Source organism: Lissotriton vulgaris, chromosome 12, assembly GCF_964263255.1.
Source record: "Lissotriton vulgaris chromosome 12, aLisVul1.2, whole genome shotgun sequence".
Classification (NCBI taxonomy): Eukaryota; Metazoa; Chordata; class Amphibia; order Caudata; family Salamandridae; genus Lissotriton; species Lissotriton vulgaris.
In genome coordinates this window covers 87,176,799-87,200,746 of record NC_141700.1, presented here as the reverse complement: position 1 = coordinate 87,200,746, position 23,948 = coordinate 87,176,799, and the positions used below count along the sequence as shown (strand labels likewise).

General features: G+C 44.9%; 1 protein-coding gene across 2 annotated transcripts in view; it reads right to left on the bottom strand.

The window, feature by feature from the left end:
* Positions 1 to 23,667, bottom strand: part of LOC147673427 (scaffold attachment factor B2-like) — a 57,543-nt gene extending 33,876 nt beyond the window's left edge. For both annotated transcript variants that reach the window (XM_086947289.1, XM_086947290.1), the window contains exons 1-7: positions 23,281 to 23,667; positions 22,090 to 22,177; positions 20,210 to 20,271; positions 20,002 to 20,133; positions 8,309 to 8,336; positions 7,056 to 7,506; positions 6,690 to 6,739 (exon numbers count right to left, since the gene is read on the bottom strand). In XM_086947289.1, the coding sequence (XP_086803415.1) occupies positions 6,690 to 6,739; positions 7,056 to 7,506; positions 8,309 to 8,336; positions 20,002 to 20,133; positions 20,210 to 20,271; positions 22,090 to 22,177; positions 23,281 to 23,436 (967 nt within the window). In that variant the 5' untranslated portion in view covers positions 23,437 to 23,667. The remainder of the gene's footprint in view (positions 1 to 6,689; positions 6,740 to 7,055; positions 7,507 to 8,308; positions 8,337 to 20,001; positions 20,134 to 20,209; positions 20,272 to 22,089; positions 22,178 to 23,280) is intronic.
* Between the last annotated feature and the right edge of the window lie 281 nt (positions 23,668 to 23,948).

The window sequence follows — 23,948 nt, the reverse complement described above, 5'->3', positions numbered from 1 at the left end:
TACGAGTGTCGCTCTGGCTCCTTGGAAGTCTTTTTATGGACCGACGATCGTGCAGTCCTTTAGCGATGTTGTCCTTTTCACTGGAGAGACCAAAGTCTCGGAGCAATGGTGGTGGCCCCTGCATGTTGTGGTTCGCCCAGCTCGGTCTCCCATACTCCGAGGGTCTTGGGTGTAAACAAAGACCACGAGTTGCAGTGTTCACTGCTGTGGTCGAGCAGTAGGCAGAGGTTGCAGACTGTATGCTGATCCTTCTGGGTGTATTTGTGGGGGCAATTGGTGAAAAACTTGAACAGTGTTTAGTCCATCCCTGCGAGCGCATTCTACATAGAACGTCGAGATCTTGGTAGTAAACATCTCACCGTTACGGTTACCTGACCTGTAGTCAGATGTAGCTGAAAAAGACTTGTCGATTTTCCTTGATTCCTCTTACAAAAACTCTAGAACTCTGACAACGATCCAGACCCAACTGCGGAAAAAGAACCTGAATTTGCGACCAAGGGAGGGCACTTCCGGAGGAAGAACGTCACGGACACCAAACGGTGGTATGTCAACGCCCACCTGGGCCGCAAAGGACTACAATTCCAGACATAACCACTTCCCTTTTGGTTCACAATAGCATTGTCTTTATAAGGAAGTGGGTTGGGGAGACAGCAGGAACATTTCCGAGCTAGTTTAAAAACTCACTTGCAATAAATACTTTGCACTTATTGCGATGTGTTAAGGTCAAGACCACTGGAATTATGCGGCAGGAGCGCTCCAAATTATGCTGCAGGATTGACAAAATTCTGTCACAAGAAAATGCAAATTATGTGCAAGTATTACTTTTTTGTTTTATTGCATATGGTAATAGTCTGTTCAAAGATCTCATGACTACCGATGTAACCATATGCCAACAATATACAACTATTGGGTATCGCTACATTCACTGGCTTAATTACTACCCGTAAGCTGTTGGGTTAGTGGGGGGGGGGGGGGGGGGGGGGGGTTACTACGGTGGGTGTGCTCTTTAACAATGGTACCCTCATGGATCATGAGAACTTCACCAGGGAAATTAGGGTTTCGGACAACCTATGTATGACAAGTGGGGATCCTTGCTTAGATCAAGAAGCACTGGGCACCAACTAGAGAAGCACCGCAAACACATGAGTGAACGCAGGCACTTTCTCATGGGTACAGGACGTCACACCACTAGGTCAAGGCGCAAGCTGGGATCTCTCTCGCTAGCCTCCGTACCAAATGGTCTGAAGATCTGGGGAAGGATATAACAGACAGAGTGGCTCACATTGCTGGAGTACCCCAAGAAGGTGTCTCGCAACGCCAAGTTTAAATGCATAATCTATGATATTACATAGGGCATACCTCACCCCACACCGATTAAAACATATGTTCCCAGACACCAAGCGCCACTGTCCCAGATGCAGGCTAGAAAACGCTGAGATTCTGCATATGCTATGGGCATGCCCTAAACTGGCTGAATTCTGGACTGAGGTGACCCGGAGTCTATCAACCACAACCGGTGTACCTATAGAGCAGTCAGGTGATGGCTGGGTACTTGGCCTGCGACGCCACACCAAATCACAGAAGGTACAAACTCTTTATTGACCTGGCGGTACTTACTGCCAAACGTGGCATCACTATGCAGTGAAAAATCGATGAGGGCCCCATTAGTCTACACCTGGCATAGTGAGGTGGTATGCTGGGGAGGTGCAGAAGGCGCAGCCATCAGTATTGCAGTTACACCTGCCCTCACTTCGCACAATATTTTTGACCCCAGAACGATACAGATAAAACATGGTTGGCTGCACTCCGCGGCATGTATATATCATTGAGGATACATAATGGAAACCAGGGTGGATCCAACAGCTATCTGCCCTTTATGGGGTTGAGTCAGTAAGGGAGGTGGGGGCAATAAAGTTGTAATGTTGTATTATGATACATCCATTTATATATGAACTCATTCGGATACTCTTGTCAAACTATACATGCAGTACAACATGTGCCGTGGGCGTATGTTGTCAACGGATAGACATTACTCAATGATCGATTGATGTATGATTCATGATACTATCTGTAATGCACTGATAATTTTTCTATGCATGGCTGTATTCATTCTGTGTTTACAGAACAAAAAAGGATTTTTTTTAATAAAGTGTGTTAAAATAAATGACTACCAATGTTACAACCAAATGCAGAAATAAGGAACTGAAAAGTAAACCAGATAACCGTTTGCGAAGGGCCTTCCATTGAGTGCAAACACATTGCCACGTTTTTAGTAACTTTTGATCAGTTGGACCAGAAATTTGTTAAAATCTGCAGATAATTGATTGTGGCAAATGCAGCAAATTCACAGTAATATAAAGAAGCTGCAGAATCACATCATTCAAGTGGCACAGACTAGGGTGAAACGCTTCCACATTTAATTTTTTAAGACACCTTATATACCCTAACAATCTGTGTCCCATGCTTGACATGCCGCATACTTTTAAGTCTCGGCTTTTGCATGGGTTCTTAAGAGCCAGAGCCAACCTCAGCTGTCCCTTTTAATTGGTTGGCTCGCCCACCTTTACTTTCCACCATAGTCAGGGCCGCTGGACTGGATTTGTGAGGCAGGAGAGGACCAAATTATGTGTCAGGGTTGAATTATGCAGCAAGAACAGGTGCCTTTTTTTTACAACATTTTATAAACTTTGACATTTTCATACATGCTAACAGTCTGCATTAAAGCCTAACCTCATTAGTACCAATGTAACACCCAAATAGAACAATTCTCAACAGAAAGGTGACCAATCACCATTTGCGAAAGGTCTTCCACTTTGCGGCAATACTTGTAGTCAGTTTTGGTATCTGTTGATTCATTTGCACTAGAAACTATTTTTGGGGGTTAAAATCAGCAGATTATACAGTAGATGATAGATTGCTTAACACTTAGCAAATTCATAGTTATGAAGAGGCCACAGCCGCAGAATTGCACAATTCTAGTGGCCTGCCTCAAGTAGATTTAATTTTTGGGTTCAAATCCATGTGTATTAATGTTACCAGATCGGGATTGGTCTCAAAACCCACGGAAAATACTTATGTACCACCCATGGTAGACCATTTTAGTGCAAAGTAGCGCATGGTAGGTCCAACTGCTACTTTGCCTTACTCAATGCCACTTTCGCACATAAATCATGATAATTTTGAACAGTGAATCCTACCACAACACTGTTTGCTGGGTTGGTGTCACTTTTGGGATGCTAACTCAGCGCTAAAAGTGAGTAAATCTGGATCAGTTTCTAAATAGGCACTTGCCACTTTTATTAGGACGATTTGTGTTCTTACTGCAAGCTAAAGCAAATGGGTGTCTTAACACCAACCAAAGAGGGTATGAATGGCATTCTTTTGTGGTTTGCTTATCGGGCCAGCGGCACCCTAACCACTGATTTTGGTAGCTTGCACACCGCACATGCTTGTATGTTAAGTTATTGCTGGTCTTTGGCGCATGCAGCCTTCGCTGCAGTGCACGGAGCACCTTCATTGCCGCACATAGAGGAAAGAAATTAGAGGGAACATTGCTGATAAGTATTACTGGCCTACTCCATCCACTGAATTAGTTAAATCAGATACTCAGCTATGGGCACCAGTCCTCACCGCAGTAATAAATGCTGGGATCTCCAAAGGTTGCCCGAAATCATGGGGGTCCTCGACCATAGTGCCTGTATTCAAGAAAGGGGATCGTAGAAGTGTAACATGTTACAGGCCAATATCATTGATCAACTCAATTGCCAAGGTGGTGGGGGGTATTATTTTAAATAGGCTAGTACTCTGGGCCAAGGAAAAAAACATTCTGTCACCCATCCAATACGGGTTTAGACCAGGTCATTCCACGTTAGCGCAATGTCTGAACCTGTATCTAATAAACGGCAAATACACCCTGGCCAGAAAAGGGTCTATCCACATGGCCTTTATGGATTTATCATCCGCCTTCGACCGTGTCGACAGAGGTAGGCTCTGGGAGGTCATGCAAAAAATGGGTGTGGAGCAAAATCTCATAAATTTTTTATCAGCTTTACATTCGGACACCAGAGCAAATGTTCGCTTCACACAGGATATGAAAGTAACTAGGGACTTCAGGATAAACCGCGGGGTTAGACAAGGGTGCATCCTAGCCCCGTTTCTCTTTAATCTTTATATTAACGACCTGGAGGAACACCTTCTAAAAACCGGCGCAGACTACCCATACATAGGGAGGAAGGGCGTGCCCGTCTTGCTATATGCTGACGACGCCGCCCTAATCTCTAGAACAGCGATCGGCCTCCAAACTCTGCTTGATTCTTTTTTTGTATTTATGAATTCCCGTGGCCTGAGCATTAATAACTCGAAATCTTTCACCATGATGACCGGCTCAGGCCCCAAAAAAAGTTACCCCCATTCTGTTAACAACGAAAAAATACCGACAACTAGGACTTTTTCGTATCTTGGTGTCCTTTTTGACCACAAACTAACCTGGGCATCTGCAATACAAAAGAAAAAGGGCGAGATAGTGCGCGTAAACGCAGGTATAATGGATTTTGCTAAGAAAATGGGAAATAGCCCAGTGGCCGCTGTTCTGAAGTTATACCAAGCCAAAAGCATTGCAGTCGCATGCTAAGGGAGTGAAATATGGGGTTCTGAATCCATAGACGCCCTTGAGGTCATTGAAAACAACTTTCTAAAGCAAGTTCTAAGGCTCCCTAGGGGTGCGGCAAACTTCTCTGTCCACACAGAATTAGGTATGCCTTATCTAAGTGATAGGATTGCGGTAAACCCCCTGCTATGCTGGCTAAACAGTTGGCTAAATCCAGATATACCCCTTACTAGAAACATCCTGCAAGAGGCTTTAGAGTGGGAAGGGAAGTACAAGATCCCGTGGTTAAAATATATTAAAAGATGCCTCTCTGAACTAGGCCGGCCTGACCTCTTTCTAGTCCCAGAGAAAATAACCAAATCTGATGTTATTTACGTGAAGAATACCTTTATGACAACTAGGTACTTAGCAAGGGAGGAAAGAGAGTATGCGAAAAACAGTGTGAGATTGCATGCTCTCACCAAAACGACCCTCCATATAGAACCCTACCTAGTCTGGCCCTTGTCGGGACACAAACGCTTTTTGCTCACAAGGTTTCGATTTGACATGTTCCACCTTTTGCTAGCTGTACCAAGTGGGGCACACAGGGGCCAAGTGTTGCCAGCTTGTGGCTGCGACAATAAGTCTCCACAAGATCTGGCTCACTTTTTATTTTTCTGCTCATATTATATAGTCCCTCGTAAATTGTTTTTAAAACCTTTACTACAACGGCTCCATTTTGTACAGTACAGACCAGCACTTTATTACCTTCAAATGCTAAATAGCGACAGCACCCTGTTCTTATGTAGTTTTTTGAAACTTGCACTTAAACACAGGAAAAGCATGGAAGGTTAATCAACGCTGTTCCCGATATGATTCTTCTTTTTAACATTGTATTTTTTACTGTTTTTAAACTACAAATTTGAAATTTCCGCTTGTGCTCATGTTGATGTGGTAATATATTTTATTTTTCGCACAAACTGTACCTTATGACTAATGTTTATGATATGTACTTTTATGATTGTTATATGCAAACAATCGAATAAAGATATTTTACTTACTTACTAGGTGACCAATCACCATTTGCGAAAGGTCTTCCACTTTGCGGCAATACTTGTAGTCAGTTTTGGTATCTGTTGATTCATTTGCACTAGAAACTATTTTTGGGGGTTAAAATCAGCAGATTATACAGTAGATGATAGATTGCTTAACACTTAGCAAATTCATAGTTATGAAGAGGCCACAGCCGCAGAATTGCACAATTCTAGTAGCCTGCCTCAAGTAGATTTAATTTTTGGGTTCAAATCCATGTGTATTAATGTTACCAGATCGGGATTGGTCTCAAAACCCACGGAAAATACTTATGTACCACCCATGGTAGACCATTTTAGTGCAAAGTAGCGCATGGTAGGTCCAACTGCTACTTTGCGTTACTGAATGCCACTTTCGCACATAAATCATGATAATTTTGAACAGTGAATCCTACCACAACACTGTTTGCTGGGTTGGTGTCACTTTTGGGATGCTAACTCAGCGCTAAAAGTGAGTAAATCTGGGCCAGTTTCTAAATAGGCACTTGCCACTTTTATTAGGACGATTTGTGTTCTTACTGCAAGCTAAAGCAAATGGGTGTCTTAACACCAACCAAAGAGGGTATGAATGGCATTCTTTTGTGGTTTGCTTATCGGGCCAGCGGCACCCTAACCACTGATTTTGGTAGCTTGCACACCGCACATGCTTGTATGTTAAGTTATTGCTGGTCTTTGGCGCATGCAGCCTTCGCTGCAGTGCACGGAGCACCTTCATTGCCGCACATAGAGGAAAGAAATTAGAGGGAACATTGCTGATAAGTATTACTGGCCTACTCCATCCACTGAATTAGTTAGGTACAGCTGCAGACTACCAACAGCGGTAATAAGAGGGTCCGCTTTATGTATAAATCATTCCAGGCATACTCAATAAGTGAGTATGCCTGGAAATATATGCACCATTAGCATTAGTTTACGCCCACTTGGAAAAAAAGTCTTTAAAATTAAGGGCCCGTCATACACACTTAAATTTGCACTTCCCACCGAACACAAACAAATGAGGGTAGAAAACTTGCCTTTCTCATCCTTGGTTGGCGTTTCAGCAGTAGCTTCTTCCTCGGTAGAACTATAGACAAAATCGCATGTAAGTAACACAATAAAAACTGACACAATGTAAATACATTATAACGGCAATTACTTAAAATAAGTAAATATTCACCCACATCAGATTTTCCAAAGGATAATTAATTGCATTACTGTTGAAACTACGGCAAGGTAGAATTTTGGAATATTGTGACAAGTTAAATGAAGTTGGACTGTTTAAATAAGCTAGAGTACTAACGTGAAGTTAGCATCAATGAGGGTGGCCAATCGAAGGAAACATCTCATTCGTATCATTAAAGACCGTTAGCGTTGGGTCTAGAACTGAGAAAACGACAAACCTCTTTTTCTGATCACCCTCTTTGGCAGAGGACTCTTTAGAAGCAGATTCTTCACTCGGCTCCTCTTCAGTTTTCTCTTCGCTAGCCTTGCTTTCGTCCATATCCGATGTTTTCGATGTTTCCTCTGTGGAGTCTTCAATAACTTCACTACTCTGATCCGCTTTCTTATCTACAACTACTTGATCAGAGTCCTTTTTATCTTCATCTGTCTTTTCACTTGCCTCCTTGCCTTCAACTTCCAAAGAATCACCGTCGTCCTTGGTTTCAGCAGCCTGTGTAGATTTTTTGTCTAATTCTAAAGTACTGTCCGTTGATTTGTTCTCTGCGCTCTTTTTGACGGTCTTCACAGCTCCTGCATCCTGTGTGACTGTCTGCTCCTTTTCGGAAGTGTCTTCCTTAAGTGGTTCAGATTTACAAGTTTCCCCCAAAGTGTCGTGCTTTTTCTCATTTTCTACGGATTTAACAGGAATAGAATGGCACAAGGTTTAATTACCAGGGAAATACAGCAATCACAAACTTGGAACTGGCAAGGCTGCCACACTAACTAAAGAACTTAAAGCTACACAGAGATTGGAAAATCTCAGCACACAACATTTATACGCATTCCAACAAAACGGAGTATTAAACTAAGACCAAAGAAGGCTATTCCCTAATGTTCACACATGTAACTGCTGATCGATCTTCAAGTTCTTCAGAAAGTTGGAGCTGAAAACTTCATCCACATATCTTCTGAAGTTCCAGGTGCTTAATTATTTACCAATTCGATAGCTCACTTCCCCATTCCTGTAAATTTGGTTTAGAATGCACGTATCCAAATTAGAAAATCTTCCAGCGGCGACAGTGGTTTTTCTGTCCACGAAAAAAGTTATCAGATGAAGTTCCTATGACGTGTGTTCTTTGTCTTCCAGAATCCTGGGGTTTCTCATTCTCTACCCTACTTCAGCTACAAGAAATAAAATTCACAACGGATGTTCTTTAAATATGACCAGATCTGTGGAACTTGAAGGGAAATCCATCCCTTTATGTTCTGACGTTTACCATAAAAAATAAAGAAGTTTTGGTTCACCAGATGCCTAGCAAAATAAAAGTTTACAGATCTGGTGATATTGTTTTCCAATCTCCATGAGCAGTGTTCGATGTGAATAGTCCATTACAGAAAGGATAGAAAAAGAGAGGCACTTTAATAAGGTGATATGGTGTAGTGGTTAAGAAAAGAAAGCAAAACTTTAGAAAAATATGTATACAAACAGTACCTGGCTCTTCACTGTCCTCATCAGCCTCCTGCGAAAGAAAAAGAGAAACAACGGTCAGTTTAAAGATTCCAAGTAACATCATTCCCTTTTGCTGAAATAACTCCATACAAAGCGATCAACCACCTTGTGTAGCTACACATGTTAATTAAGGACACTGTTCTAGAATGAAGGTGTGCCTTGTGATACAATACTAAGATGCAGGCCGTGTCTGGGAATGATACCTGGCATAAGAGGCGCAAACCCAACTAGGGGAACCAAGGAGCTCTGAGCTGAGAGAAGTGCCCAGATGGAGCAGAGAGCATAAGCAAATCCTAAAGGTGGCGTTTGGTAGTGCGCAGTGGATGCACCATTGGTTTGTTTCAGAATTGCAGGTCCATTTGTTAATCCTTGGTGGTGGCTCCTTGCGTCAAAGCACACCTGTGATTTTCTCCAGTTTGTAAGCTGTGCACCTCGTGCCCTTCAAAGGAATGTAGTTGGTTTCTGATAAGCATCCTTCGCTGTTGGACCGATGTGATGACTTTAAAGTAATGGGAGGAGCCTAAGCAGGTAGGGTGCCTTTCATGGAAGCCAGTGTGGTGAGGGTTCACGTGGGTTCTCCTTTAAAATAGAGGGCCGATACCCACCATTGTTTTTTTTATGATGCACTCTTCATCGAACTGGGGTCTGAATAATGTGTTTGTCATGAGAAGTCAATTTTACTTTGTTCGCGGATAACAGGGGATATGCATAGTTTAATGTCCGGTGACCAGACTTTAATATAGTTGCATTGTCCAATGCTTGTACTTAAGATAGGTGGTTGATTTAAGTACCGCTCCATGCCTTGGAATTATGGACTTGAAGTTAGTGCCCGAGTTTAGGCCAAGGGTTCCCAGATGAATGTTGAAGAGGGGGATTCTCCGCAGGGGACTGGTATTCCGGGAAGCTTGAGGGGCACATCCAGACAACTTAAGGCCAGTGAACCAATGCAAGACTCAAATCCATGCATACTTCTAGAGTGTGGTCGACTGCGTTGAAGCTCCCATAGATGTGGAGTACTTCAGAAGGCAAGGTGTCCACGGTTAGGATTCATGAACCAATAACATGAGTCGGATGAAGAGGGATAGTCCAGCGGATGGCTCACAAGCCTCAGAGAGGAACTTTCAAGTGGGTGACGAAAATACAATCCAAGTAGAACAGACACTAACAAGATGAGAAATTCCAGTGCTTCAAATTGTTTAGACAGACACTGCATTGGAGGTGAGAAACGTCCCAGGAGTAGGTTTTCATAAGATGTGGCGTTAACAGATTGAGCCATGATCTGGTAATATGTTCTCAGTACGGGAACTAGCATTGCTCATTCTAGTGTGGGTGTCGAGGTGTCAACAAGATCTTCTGGAAATAGCTTTTGCAGTCCCGGGAAAAATTAGTGGAGGGGGTTAAAAAAAAAACTACCCTGTTGAAATAGAGATACATGGTAAATTTAATGTATAGTTTTACAGGAGGCATGGTAAACTTCCAATAAGGTGTCCAGAACGTCTCACACGAAGATAAAAATGCAAGCTCTGCCTCACCCCCTTTTTGTTTGTAAACGAAACTTTTGCTAGCCGCAGTTCAGATCACCAAAATCAGTCAGTGGTGTATAGCAAACTTTGCTTACACAACTGCAAGGATGGACAATTAGACGATCGGACAATAAAATATTTAGAAAAGTTAAGTGTCCGGCTTTATTAACAACTATTCGCTAAAAGAATCAGTTTGATCCAATTTAGTAACTTACACAATTCTTTTTTGCAGTCAGGCGGCCATGAATATTTAGCTGGCCTAACAAAAAGGGAATTAACAGGTTAACCCCTTCAAACGCATAGAAGTGCCATTTGGTTACCTGCACTTGAGTATATGGCCTGTGGCATTCCATTCATTGAAGCAATCTTCTGAAATAACTAGGTGCCCATAGCTGTAGGAATATGCTACTTACCAGTATGCATCTGTTCTTGGCATGAAGGGCTGCTGACATTCATATCTGTGCATAGATCGCCGCCTAGTGTTGGGTCCGGATGATTGCACATTGTTGTCCTGGAAGAGTCTTCGAAGTATCACGAGATAGGTGGCTCCTCCCCTGGACTACAGTGCGCATGAGCATCCTCTCCATCCTCAGATTGTTTTTCGCCATTGTGGCAGAGATGGAGTGTAATACTGAAAGTGATGACCATGCCTGAAAATGATTCTGAGAGCTACAGCTGCGACAGGCACCGGGGAGGAGGGTGGGCGATATGAATGTCAGCAGCCCTTCATGCCAAGAACAGATGCATACTGGTAAGTAGCATATTCCGTTCAAGGCATGAGGGCTGCTGAATTCATATCTGTGCATAGAATAAATAGCAGTTACATCCTTACCGGCGGGTGCCCGTGCCAGCTGCAGCAGTCTGAAAGAGTTCTGAGAACAGCCTGTCCTACAGCAGCTTGCTGTTTGGAGTGTACATCTACGCAGTAGTGTTTGGTAAATGTATGTATGGTGGTCCATGTGGCTGCTCTACATATATCCTCTAGTGGAATGTTACCCAGGAAAGCCATGGAAGCCCCTAACTTGCGTGTGGAATGCGCTCTGGGGGGTGGGGGGACTGTTAACGTGCGCTTAGCCTTTTGATAACAGATCTGGATGCATTTAACAATCCACCTGGCTATACCAGACTTGGAGATGGGGTTGCCTTTATATTGTGGAGAGACGGCAACAAACAGCTGTTTAGTCTTTCGAAAGTCTTTTGTCCTGTCGATGTAATACAGGAGAGCCCTTTTGACATCTAAGGTGTGCAGTGCTCGGTCTGCCACTGAGTCAGGGTTAGGAAAGAAAACTGGCAGTTCTATGTTTTGGTTAAGGTGGAACTGCGAAACCACCTTTGGTTTGAATTTAGGGTTGGTGCGAGGCACCACCCTATTTGCATGAATTTGCAGGTAGGGTTCCTGAATTGTGAGGGCTTGCAGCTCACTGACCCTCCGCAGCGATGTAATAGCTATTAGGAAGGCCACCTTCCAGGTAAGAAACTGTATTTCACAGGAATGGAGTGGCTAAAAGGGTGGCCCCATGAGTCTGGTGAGAACGATATTTAGGTTCCAGACTGGTGAAGGGGGGTGTGTGGGAGGGATAACTCTTAAGTCCTTCCAAAAAGGCTTTAATGGCAGGCACCCTGAAAACGGAAAGGTGCTGCCTGTTTTGAAGGTAAGCGGCTATGGCTGCCAAATGGATCCTGATTGAACTGTATGCCAGGTTGCATTGGTACAGATGCAATAAGTAACATGATGTTTTGCGTAGATGCGTCCAACGGATTAATGTCATTGTTGGAGCAGTAAATAACAAACCGCTTCCATTTGGCTGCATAGCAGGCCCTGGTAGTCGGTCGTCTTGCCTCCTTGATGATGTTCTTGCACTCAGGAGGCAAGTTCAGGTATCCAAACTCTATGACCTCAGGAGCCAAATCGCACGGTTCAACTGTTGGGGATCTGGGTGCTGAATGTCGCCATGGCTCTGAGTGAGGAGGCTGGGAGTGAGGCGCAGCCGCTGGTGAGGCACCACTGAAAGTTCCAGGAACGTGGTGTACCAAGCTTGCCGTGCAAACGTTGGAGCGACCAGGATGAGTGTCATGGAGTGCTGTTGCAGTTTGCGCGCTACCAGAGGTATGAGGGGGGGCTGGCGGAAAAGCGTACGCAAATCTGCCTGACCAGTTCATCCATATCGCATTGCCCTGAGACTGCGGTTGTGGGTGTAGGAAGGTGGATACCTGACTATGGTTGCCCCCAACTTTTTGCCTGGTGTTTTGCTGGTTTTCCGACTTAGTTGGCCTGGGACCCTGCCAATCAGGACCCCAGGCCTACTGCTCTCTCTCTAAAATGGATTCCATGTACCTTAGGTACATTTCCAATTGGTACTGGGCCACCTTATCAGATCCTGTAACTCAGGGCATAGGTGTACCCAGGACCTACCAGGGGCTGCAGCATGTATTATGCCACCCCTGGCTGGCCATCTAAATCTGACACAACTGGCTGCACGACAGCTGGGGCAAGGTGGTGAAACCACCCTTTGCTTTAGATATAGTATACCTATATCTAACCCTAAAATGGACGCACATATTCCTATCAGTCACTCCTATGGCAGGCCATGACAATCCTGAAGGCAGAGTGCTTGGAATCGTGTGAGATGGTGCTCTGGCATGAGCTGAGCCCGTTTGCAGCTTGCGGAACCAAGTCCTAATAGCTGTTCCATGATAACGCATACCATATACTCTTAAGTGCATTATAATCCTCACGGTTAAATGCTATCTTTGGTATCGCTTTATCAAAACATGTCGAGTAAGGTGTCATACGAATTGGAATACTAACCCCTCGCCAATTCTGGCGACGGGGTTAGCATTCCACCCTTCTAGAGGGACATGACATGTGTGTAACTGTGAACCCCGGTTAAAGTTAACTCGAGCCTCAGCATCACAAAATGGATGCTGCCACCACAGACACAAGTCTGACCCCCTGCAGCTGGGAGTCCTTCCAGCGAGGGGAGCTTAGACAAAGGGTTTCGTGTCGGGGCGGTGCTAGCACCATCCCAGACAGGGTTTTGTGTATCCTGGGTAGGCAATGTCTTCCCAGAGAGGCAGGAACTGCTGGAGACTTCCCCCGACAGGTGTTAGATGGTCGGGGGCAGTGACAAGAAGTCACTGTTTGTTGGGAGCGGAGGATCTGGCTTTGTTATTGCCGCGTCCTCTCCCTTTGGCGCCGTTCCCACGGTATCCACCCCTGGTGTTTTTCGTGTAGGTAGACTGCATGTTGCCCGTGGCGTATTGGGAGTGCTGTAGAGCCTGTCCTCTTGTGGCTCCCCTGTTACCGGAGCGACAAAAGGAAGTGCCCTGAAACTGCTGGGACTGTAGAGCCCCCCTGGCTTTGGTTGTCTCCTTGAAAATGTCCTGTCGCATGCTTGAGGACCCCTTTAAGCATGGGTAGTGTTTTAGTGGAGCGTTCAGATGTTGAGAAGGTGTCAAATAAGAAATCCTCATCCACTGGTTCGGCATGCATGTCGACGTCATGGTTAAGGGCAGCACGTTCAATTAATGCATTAAATGCTGCGGTGTCCTCAGTTGGCGATGGTTTAACATTGTAGGACTGAGTCCGGAGCTGTATGGGGGTCATCAGGGTCATCGCCTTGATCCCCTGTCCTGACCATTGATGCGAGTCATCCTGATCAGGGTCTGTGTGGTAAGAGCATGCCATTTGGCCATAGTCTGTATTTAAGTCCTCCTCACTCCGAGCTGGAGAATGAGGCACATGTTGCGAATAGTCCTGAACAGCCTCAAAAAGAACAGGAGATGTAGATGAGACCATCTTTTTGAGGGGAATCCTGTAACCTTCCAACGGATGTTCAGGCGCGACCTTCCGCTTGTGGACGGTAAGCCTGCCTGTCTCCGAGTCAATCATGAGTTTAGCCTGGTTGTCATATGAAGGCTCGTGGTAGACGACCTGTTCGTGCGTGGACTTGGAGGACACCTTCGACATCTTGGAAGCCTCTGCGGTTTCATGGCATTCGAGATGCTTTGGGCGGGCCGTAGGCGGAAGTCCAAACTTAATTTGCGCCGTGCCCGTAGGTTGAGCCTGAAGTGGCCGATTCGGGCCTTCGCCGGCTGTGTAGGCCGCTCGCTTGCCCGCATAGAGCTCCCGGCGCGGTGGGCCCCCAATCTTTGGACGTTGCCGACACCTTCGGGGCATCCTTGGTTGTTGTTTCAGCGCGTTTTCCAAGCATAGTCTTGAGTCCAGACAGGTTGGTCTCGAGACGTTTCCTCGACGGAAGGTCTTTGCTCTTCGCCATGTTTGGTCGTCGACGCAGAGCCCTTCGAGGCGACTTGCTTGCTGGTCGAGGCCTGCTTTGATGACCCAGTCTTGGAGCTGACGGCCATCTTCGACGCCGAAGGATCGTCGACAGCCTTTGTTTGGACGTGCGTCGACGTCGAACCGACCACCAGCTTGAGTAGTTTCGGCTCCAACTGTTTCGGTTTCGTGGAATCGACCGATGGCTCCTTGGAAAGGGTCTTAGCCTGGCTTTGGCGCGGGGCTGTAGACCGTGCAGAAGGATCTTGGCTAAGGCCTTTCGGCGATGCCTCGACCGGAGCCGGAGGGGGCGGTATGGTAGTGATAGGCCCCGTAACTGCGGGCGGGCTCTGCTCTCCATTGGAGTTGTCATAGACGGCCCCAAGGGCCTCATAGTCGTCCCCTACCTAGACGACGTCTTGGTCGTGGACGTATTCTTCAGCTTGCTCGTCCACCTCGAAGTTTGAGTCCTGCTCCGACATTTCTTCGGGAACGTCTTCTTAGTCTTCCTCATCTTCAGGGATGACCTCTTCGTCTCCGGCATCGAAGATGTTCGCAGGTGCAGGGGCCGACTGCCTCGCCGCGCGTCGAAGTTTGATAGTTTTCTTCGAGCGGAACTTCGAGCAGGCGAAACATTTTGACTCGTCGTGGTCGGGGGACAAGCATGTATTGCACACTGGGTGCACATCTAAGTTGGAGTATTTCGAATAACAAACGGGACACCGCTTGAACGGGGTCCGTTCCATCGTCGATGTAGCCTGGGCATGTGTTGTCGAAATAAATTTCGTCTTTCGACGTAGATTGAAGAAAGGTACAGGCACCGAACGATACAATACCGACGCTGTGAAGGCCTTTTGGCCTTAGGAGTAAAGAGTACAAGTTTTGGAAACTGGAGTCGAGATAAGGACATCAGAACCCAATGGCGGAAAAAAACAATCTGAGGATGGAGAGGATGCCCATGCGCACTGTAGTCCAGGGGAGGAGCCACCTATCTCGTGATATTTCCAAGACTCTTCCAGGACAACAATGTGCAATCATCCGGACCCAACACTAGGTGGCGATCTATGCACAGATATGAATTCAGCAGCCCTCATGCCTCGAACATATTAGCACATTTGAAGACCCTTAATACAGTATGGGCTATGGCCTGATCCAAATCTGCGTTAAAGCATGGTGCAGATGTGCATTATGGACAACACGACCAAGAGCGGCTTTACATGCATAGCAGACACATGGCAAGCCTCGTTTAATATAAACATAAAATTAAGTGATTTGGCATTGATTTGCGCAGTTAAGAACAGCAGCGAAAAATACTGGGAGCGTTGCTTGTAAATACTTGCAAGGGTTTATGTTAAAACTGGTCTTATGGACAAAGTGCAGCAATTGTGCAACGGCGCACAAACAGGGCTAATTAATTATTTCAAATCTGACTTGCGTATAGTCCAGGGCCTTTGTGAACCACCAAAAGTCGGTTCTAGGCCCACCAATCGGGAATGTTCCAGTTTGTCAAACGCAGCACTAAGCTCTTAAAGGTGCAAACAAATCTGGCATTAGAGAATGGTCATTGTTGAAAGTAACGTAACATGAAAATACGACTTCCAAACTAAATTATGCAGCTAGTCAGAGGGCCGACCAGACAAAGCTGCCACCTGCCGCTCTGAAGAGCAAAATACGAAGTTTAACATCCCACCAAAATACAGGCATAAAAAACAAGCATTTGCAATGCAATAGGTCTCGCATTAGGAAAGTTTGAGCTATTGGTATTGTAAATGAATTTTTTTTATTTATGTGTTGCTTTTGAAAATAGCGAAATTAATAGCTTTGTCATTTACAATGCCAATAGTTTTAACTTTCGCAAATGTGACACCTATAGCATTTGTAATGCAATATAAACATTACAAACAGTTAAAATACATGTTCTTTTTTTAAAGTCTGACATCCTTTTTCAAACTTGTTCCTCTATTCATTGACGTTCATAGCAATCTGAGTGTCAGAGTAACAAGTTGGCATGCCTTATTCATCACCATGCTATTTACTTGTAATGTTTCATATTATCATACATTTCTTTAAAACCAGACCTATTGGCATTGTTAATGTTTGTTATGCAATCTTATCGATGCTTTCTTGCGGACTACTAGCTCCATTTTGCCAGTGCTTCCCTTAAGTATTTGTTGCATTCTAAAAAATCGAACATAACATGATTTCACTGTGACGCTATGGTTGCAACACAAAACCTAAAAACTTTTGAAATGTACTGGTTAAAGTTCCCTACACAAACAATAATTTGTGCCTTTGTGATCAAAACCATACCTCACACCGGACAACTTCCACATGTAAAACTAGTAAACAACTGGACTTAAGACAATAGAATAATGATACATATCCATACAAAGTAGATTATACCCATGTCAATGGTAAGATGATATACATCACCAGTTATGTCAGATCTAATGGATTCTGCTACATCATGTATGTTATGAGCAGTTTATTTTAAAGTGATTAATAGTTTGTGTAGCAGATCATTTGTAGTGAATTTAAGGGGCTATTAGGTTTTCTTTAGTGTTGGAGTATTCATGTTAAACTGATGCTTTTTGAAGAATGGAAAACTATTCAGTGCTTTTCCAAAGAAAGCACTAGTTGGTACCCTTGTAGACATTAATGACCCATTGTCGTGTAGTTGACTCTCAGCCACTTTTTTTAGCTAACAGGTCTAAGCATGCTGGGACTTGCAGTTTTTAACGTCCTAACGCGACTAGCTCAACTAGTTGTTTTCCTAGTGCTTGAGGTCCTTTTCATTCCATTGACGAATTACTAAAAGTACTAGAAAGCAAAGAAAAAGACATCTACTCATCCTTTGAAAACAATAAACCACTTTATATTTTTCATATTTTAAATACACAAAAGTACAGCCAAAAAAAACTGTGGGTGGGTTCTACACCTCTCTAATGCATCATTCATCGCTAACCTGAAAGACGTATTAACAGAAAAGCATTATGCCGAAGATGCGAAGGCAATCTTCATAAAAAGCAGACAGGTAAAAATCGAGGGTGTCTGAACATGATACGTCATTAATAACACTGACATCTGTAAATTCTTGAGAGAATATGCAACTTGTATACATATATCTCTAACCACTAGCGTTTGTAGTAGACCTTTGTACTTACTACTCCTATGTGAATGTAACGTTTTACTGTTTTTTTATCTTCCTTGTGCGAACTTGCAACTTGTTTATATGCAACTTTTGCTGTATGTACCTTTTATGCAACTCATGTAATCCAAATTTCTTATGTAATGCAACTGGATCTTATGTAAAGCGTTCTGACACCTTTGGGTAATGTTCGGAGTATATAAATTCGCAAATAAATAAATAGCTAGATAGGACTGAGGGTCTCACATGGACTGACTCTTAGAAGCATGTGCAGGCTTGATGGGAGCACATCTGCCAAGTCTCCCAGGTCCATGTGTTACTTGCATTTAATTACCGGATATTGTGATTGGATAAACAGAAGTGGTAAATAAACTACTCAGGCTACTCACATGCGGGCCTGAAGGGTGGAGACTCTTACAATCCTCACCAAGGCGCCTCGTTAATCTACCACAGCTGCAGTTCGAGGAGCTGCTCAAAGCGCTAGGCTTGTAGCGTGGAGTATAGTTTAGAATTACACAGCTAGCTAACGAGCAGCCACTAGTAAGGTTTACTAGTTAGCTCCTAATCTCGGAAAACCAGGATTGTACTTCGTTGATTATATCGCCGAATACGTTTTACCTTTCTTTCAACTAGTGTTATAAATAGGAACATGTTGGGCCAAAATTCTGTCAGTTTATAGGGGAAATACGGTTCTTTCTGTTAATCACAATTTATTGAACCAGAAGTTCGGCAGCGTGAAGCCAGTCGTGGGGCGGGACCTCCGCCTTCTGCGTGAAGCCCGCATCCAAGGAGTGCCAGAGAGCAGCATTGGTGACGCGGGCGGGGCTCCCATTCCTGAGGTAGAGCCCAGCGGTGGCTGATTAAGTCAGGAGTGGCAGCGATGCGGTGAGTGGGGCTTAGTTGTAAGGGGGGCGGGGGTGTGTGTGTGTGTGCAGGGGGTAGGGGGCTGCGGCGGGTGTATGCGTGTCTGTATGTGTGCGCGCAGGGGGGTTGTGGGGGGGGGGGGGCGGCAGCGTGTGTATGTGTGCCTGCGCCTGTGTGCAGGGGGTGGGGGCTGGCTGTGTGTGTGTGCGCCGTGTTTGCATGCAAGCCAAGCAAAAGCAGGGGCTGTGTGTGCGTCTGCACGTCTCAGAGGCGCACTCAAAACTGAGACTGGAAAAGCGCACGCCTGACTCGTGTCTTCATTCCCAGAAACGGCTGACAATAGGTTCCGAGCAGCATTGATTGCAGGTCGAGCTCGACCTAAAAATCGAGGGACCCATAACTGCAAAGAAGGTGGGAGATGCAGCTTATTCTTGCGCAAAAAACCCACAATACATTTCTCGCAGACAAAAAAGGGTGGCAATACCTTTTTTGTGTTGACAATCAACACGGGCAAAGCAAATTCGCATTTAGCGTGCGACTCCTCTGTAGCCCTTCTCACTGCATAAGGTCATAGCCTCCTCCATTTCATGTCTGAGGCCTGAGCATGTGGTGTATGGCCTGGAGGCTCGGATTTCACCCATCAAGAGGGCTGCCATTGGGAGTATGTCCTGCTCTCACTTTGCTTGACTTTACAAGTGTATAGAGCTGGGATCTCACTACATCTCAGACATTGTGAAGCAACAACTATGTTGGTATGAGTGCTTAGTGGACCCTTGAGGTTTTGGTTCTTCCTTTTTTGTGTATAGAATGGGACTATAGTATATTTATTAGACATCACGGAGCAATATCCCTTTTGATATAAATTGTCTTGTGCACCGTTATGGATTATTGCAGATACAGACTGTTTAACGTACTTTTTTATTGTATATTTATTGAGAATAAAGTCAATTTTGACGAATTTTCCCATGACTGCACATAAATAAGGATGTTCAATTGAGTCGCAATTACAAGTCACTCTTAAAATTGAATCCTGCTCGTCCTCTAGCTACCTAAAGGAGCAACATTTGCTGGCACACTAAGCACCAAGATTATCAACTAGTCAGATGTCAAATGCACCACTCTGGCGCAATTTGAACAGGAATTCCATTATGTGCGATGCCTTTTAAGTATTATTTACTGGAATCATGAAATAGAAGCTCAAATTATGCGGCACACGTTACGTATTACTCAATTGGTTTGTTTACACGTTAACACTATCTGGGCAAAGTTAGTCTCATTGGTCGCACTCCGACAGACAAATACATAATTAAACAAAGTTCAATAGTCAAACTCTACGAAATGCCTACCAGCGACATGCAAAACATGCTGCTGCAGTGTTGGTAACTTTTGATCCGGTTGAGCTAGCCGGTTGATATCTGCACAGCTCACACGCAGCAGATGACGGATTATGTGGCAAACTGATTATCACAATCCCTGTGGCCGACAGCACCCCCGTGATCATCAAGAAAACTGGTGGATTAAGTTACGGCCATTTGACTACGTCCATCGGGAAGACTTCAACTCCCAGGCGTCCTTGCTGCTGCGAGCTAAATTTAGCAGATCTAAAAAGCAATTTTACCTGGGAAAAACCACACTGAATGTGCACTTTCTATTATTACTTGGAGAGCGCAATGGCCAAGCTGGAAAACACGTATGGTATCATAAAGTTCTAAACGCTTCCACCAGCATAAAAACTGCCCAGATTGTAGGAAATCACGGCTATGTAATCATACGAGACTTCAACAGACCATCCAAGACGAACTGAGATTCAGAGCTGCCTGGTACTGCATCATGTGTATCCAATTAAATGGTTAATCTTTACCTCGTCTTCCTCGGCTGCCTCTGGATTTTCTTTGTCATCCTTGTTTTCATCACCTGAATCAAGAGCGGCATCATCTATCTCTGCTTCGTCTAAGACGCTAAAATCCATCATGTCAATGTCCTGCATGTTTTCCTGAAAAAGAAAAATAGAATGAAACAAACGTTCCACTCATTTCGGCGCGTTGTGTGAAATCACCAACTGCACGTACCTGTCCCTCCCCATCCTCTTCAAGACCATTATCTTCAATGCCGTCCTCATCGGACTTGCGCCCTGAAAGAGAAAGGAAGGGTCCCACATTATAACGAACATGGCTGTGTCAATGTCTGTTTAGTACAATTCACGATCTGCCTTGTCACCAGCAAAGTTTTTAAAAGTTGCTAAGCTAATAGAAAATATCCTTTCTGTGTCAATTCATCTATCAGTTTATTATGGATCTGATTTTTGGCTATAATTTCAAGTGACAAAACAGGGAGACTCGAAGATATTTGATGTGCCAAATGCATCATATCAGGTGCACGTGACATTAGGAAGTGAACGGCCGTGGTGACAAGTGAAATAGATCAGCTTAGGCGCAGAGTGAGAAAGTGACAAAGAAATATATACAAAGGCACGTACACAGGCGAACCCGACAGTGGAGCCTTCTGACTAACAGCACCTAACCTGCTATACCTCTACCAGTGTTAGCCCCTCTATACTTACTGGGGTCTGTGTACACACTTAATCGCACCCACCGTCGCAGTTCAAAACACACTCCCCTTTCCTCAGTGAAGGAGAGTAAGGGAAAGGAGAGTAAGGGAAGAGGTGGAAGGGACTGAGGGAAGAGGTGGAAGGGGAGTGAGGGGGAGAGAGACTGAGACAGTCAGTGAGTGAGACAGGGAGGGAGGCAGATATATATATATATAGGGTCTGGTAGCGCAGTGGACGAAGGCGTCCGCTGCAGGGACCTGTGTTCAACCTCATGGTCACAGTTTTTTTTGTTGCTCTAGCCCCGTCCCCTCCCCCAGACCCCACCGGTGCGGCCCTCGGACACAAACCACACTGTAAATTTGGTCCTTGAGAGAAAGTTTGTAAGTACCCGTGATATAGACGGTGTATACATTTGATACTGTATAACACTTGACAGGGAACGATTTACAAGCAACGAAGCCTGCTACTCACTGGCCTCTGGATGAGATTGATCCACTTAATATCTAGTGCTCTAGGTCGAAACGAGTCTGCTGTACCGTGTGAAAAGTTGTAAATTTTGATTTCGTTTTTTAATCTACTGGAAATTGAATAAAAAGAGAAAGTTTGAAAAACACCTTTACTGGATATGGACTTTACAGTTCTTTCTGTTTCAAAATTGATGTGTGGTGCACCTGTGCTTGTGTTTTGAAATAAACAAAGGCACTTGTGGTTTCCGATTAATTATTCACATCAGTCATACTGAATTGGTGACATTTTTGGGAAGCACAGGGAAAAGACGTTGGAGGTCGCGCTGGTATGTCAGGGGGCAATGTAATGTGCCCGGGAGGAAAGTCCAAGGGCTGGGAAATACTACAGCCAAGGTGGTGAGAGAAGGATGGCGTGGCCCAGTCCAAGGATATCTAGGGGCGGATTCAACAGCGTGGATTAACAGGGGGCAGATGAGCAAGGGCCCTGGAAGGGGCCCACCGAGGATAGGATGTGCCTTTGTTACATCTCAAATCTTCCATGAGTCTCCCTGTTTTGACAATGGCGTGTACGTTTTTGAACCAGCCATATCATCACTTATAACAGTTAACATTGTAGTTTGTATTATACTTCCTCACCCAAATCACACGTGAGGCAGAGTTGACTAAATAGCCAACTTTACCAACTATCGGCTGCTGCTTTAATTGGACAATGAGGAAATAATCTGCCGCGCTTGCACTTTCCTAAAAACTGCAGTTCGTGCTCGAAATATGATGGAAAATGCCCAAATTAGAACTGCTAGTCACTCATTGTAAATACCTGTATTTTTGTTACTATTTTCATGGATTTTATGAATTGTATAATTATATATGTGCTTTTATGGTTTCATAATAATTCGAATGAAGATTTTGAACTGAACTTTTGAACAAACTTTACCTTTTCCACTTCGCCTTGGAGTTTTCTTGGCAGTGGTGTCGGCCTCGATCGTGATTTCTTCTGGATCTCCGCCTTCGTCCTCAATTGCCTGGGTAATGGGAGAAAAACGTAGGAGATGAAAGCGTGTACTGAAACGGCACTCATAGTTTAAGTCCACGGCGGTAGCTTTCGCGTGCTCTTGCCTGAGAACACCCTTAACCCACACCGGAACACGAAGTCAGATCACCGTGGACGCGAGTTAGGTTGCACAATTACGACAATCCAAACTCGTGCAAAGGCAGATTGGCAGATCCAAAAACTCAGAACTGCATAACCACACAAAAGATACAGAAGGCTACACAGGATGCCCAAGACCCAGAGATGCTTGCATCTGCTGCAGGATGTCAATCCACTAGGGAGCGCTTGCGATGCACTACGCTGTACGACGAGGGGCCTAGTCCCAGTTCTACCACGCTCAATTATTAACTACATCGTGAGCTTTTGCAAAAGAGCTCCTCGGGCGCTCGCCGCCCAGCGCCTAACGGAGGTAAGGCAGGCGCCAAATAATGGCGGCCGAGTCGGCCATTTCAATGCAGCCGGCGATCGCTAAGTAGCAGTCTTTACCCCCACGTGCTTCAACAGCATATGTATGTAGCAGTGAGGAGCACCGTTAAGCCTGCGGGATATACACAGTACTGCTGCTGTATTAATGTATATCTGTTAGCACAAAGACGCGTTGTGCGCACCCGTCGGCTAGATTACTAAACCGCATTTAGTACTAGCTCCATTATAGTGCATATATACACATGTAAAACATACACAGACGATCGCACTTCGGAAAAGCGAATTTATGCATCGGCACACATTGTTCAATACACACCAAGGTAGCGTGCAAATGTAAGGGTGTTGGCGGGCTATTTATGGGGATGCACTCGCCGTTTAAAGACATTTCGTATGTGAACCCGAGAGCTCGCTTTGAGTGCCAGGACATTTAGTACAATATTCTGGAATTATCTGGTTCCACAGAACTAGAGTTGAGAAGGGTGATACTGGATAGGTTCCCACCTCCGCGACATTAACAAAAGTCAACGGCAAAGCACATGCAGCAATAATGAAAGACCGCTTACATTTTAAGAAAACGGAACCGTAAAAATAAATGCGGGCTTCGCTGAAGCTCGACACGAAGGTTATGTCCTTTAAGAGATCGCTCACCTTCTTAAGCCGCTCCATGAGGGCGCTCTTGTTTCCGCCACTGTCCAGGTTACGCTTCTTCAGCTCCGCCCGGAGATCGATCACACGGAGGTCGGTCAGCTTGCGGCTCTCTCCGGTGTCGGAGGCCGCGCCCGACTCGGCTCCAGAGTCCGCCATGCCGAAAGCGCAGTGCAGGAAGTAGAGGCCTACAGAACGTGAGTCTTCTTAACCCGTTTTAATACCGGATGTCGCAGGTCAACGGTCCCCGTGCGTGCTCTAAGCCTCCTGTGATGTTCCCTCTGGCTCTGTAAGCTCCGTCCTTGGGGCTGTGCTGTTTCTAGCCTCCGACCGGCTCACCTCCAGAGTCCGCACGGTTACGACTCGCGCACAAAATGGCTTCTCCAGTCTAAGGGAGCCGACACAACGCAGAACTCAAGACACGCGAGACCTCCAACCCAGATCTCGCGAGAACTGCTGATTCACAGGCTACTGTATAGCTAAAGAGCTATGCACAGAGGGCTGCCATCTTATGAGGGCTATGATATTACAGAAATACAAATATATTATCTTTCTTGATATTAGAATAACATTAAAAAAATCCTAATAAAGTTATTAGAATTATATTTTTTTTAAGGTTGGAGATTCTCATATATTTTTATTTGAAATTAGTATGTCGACAATACACTATG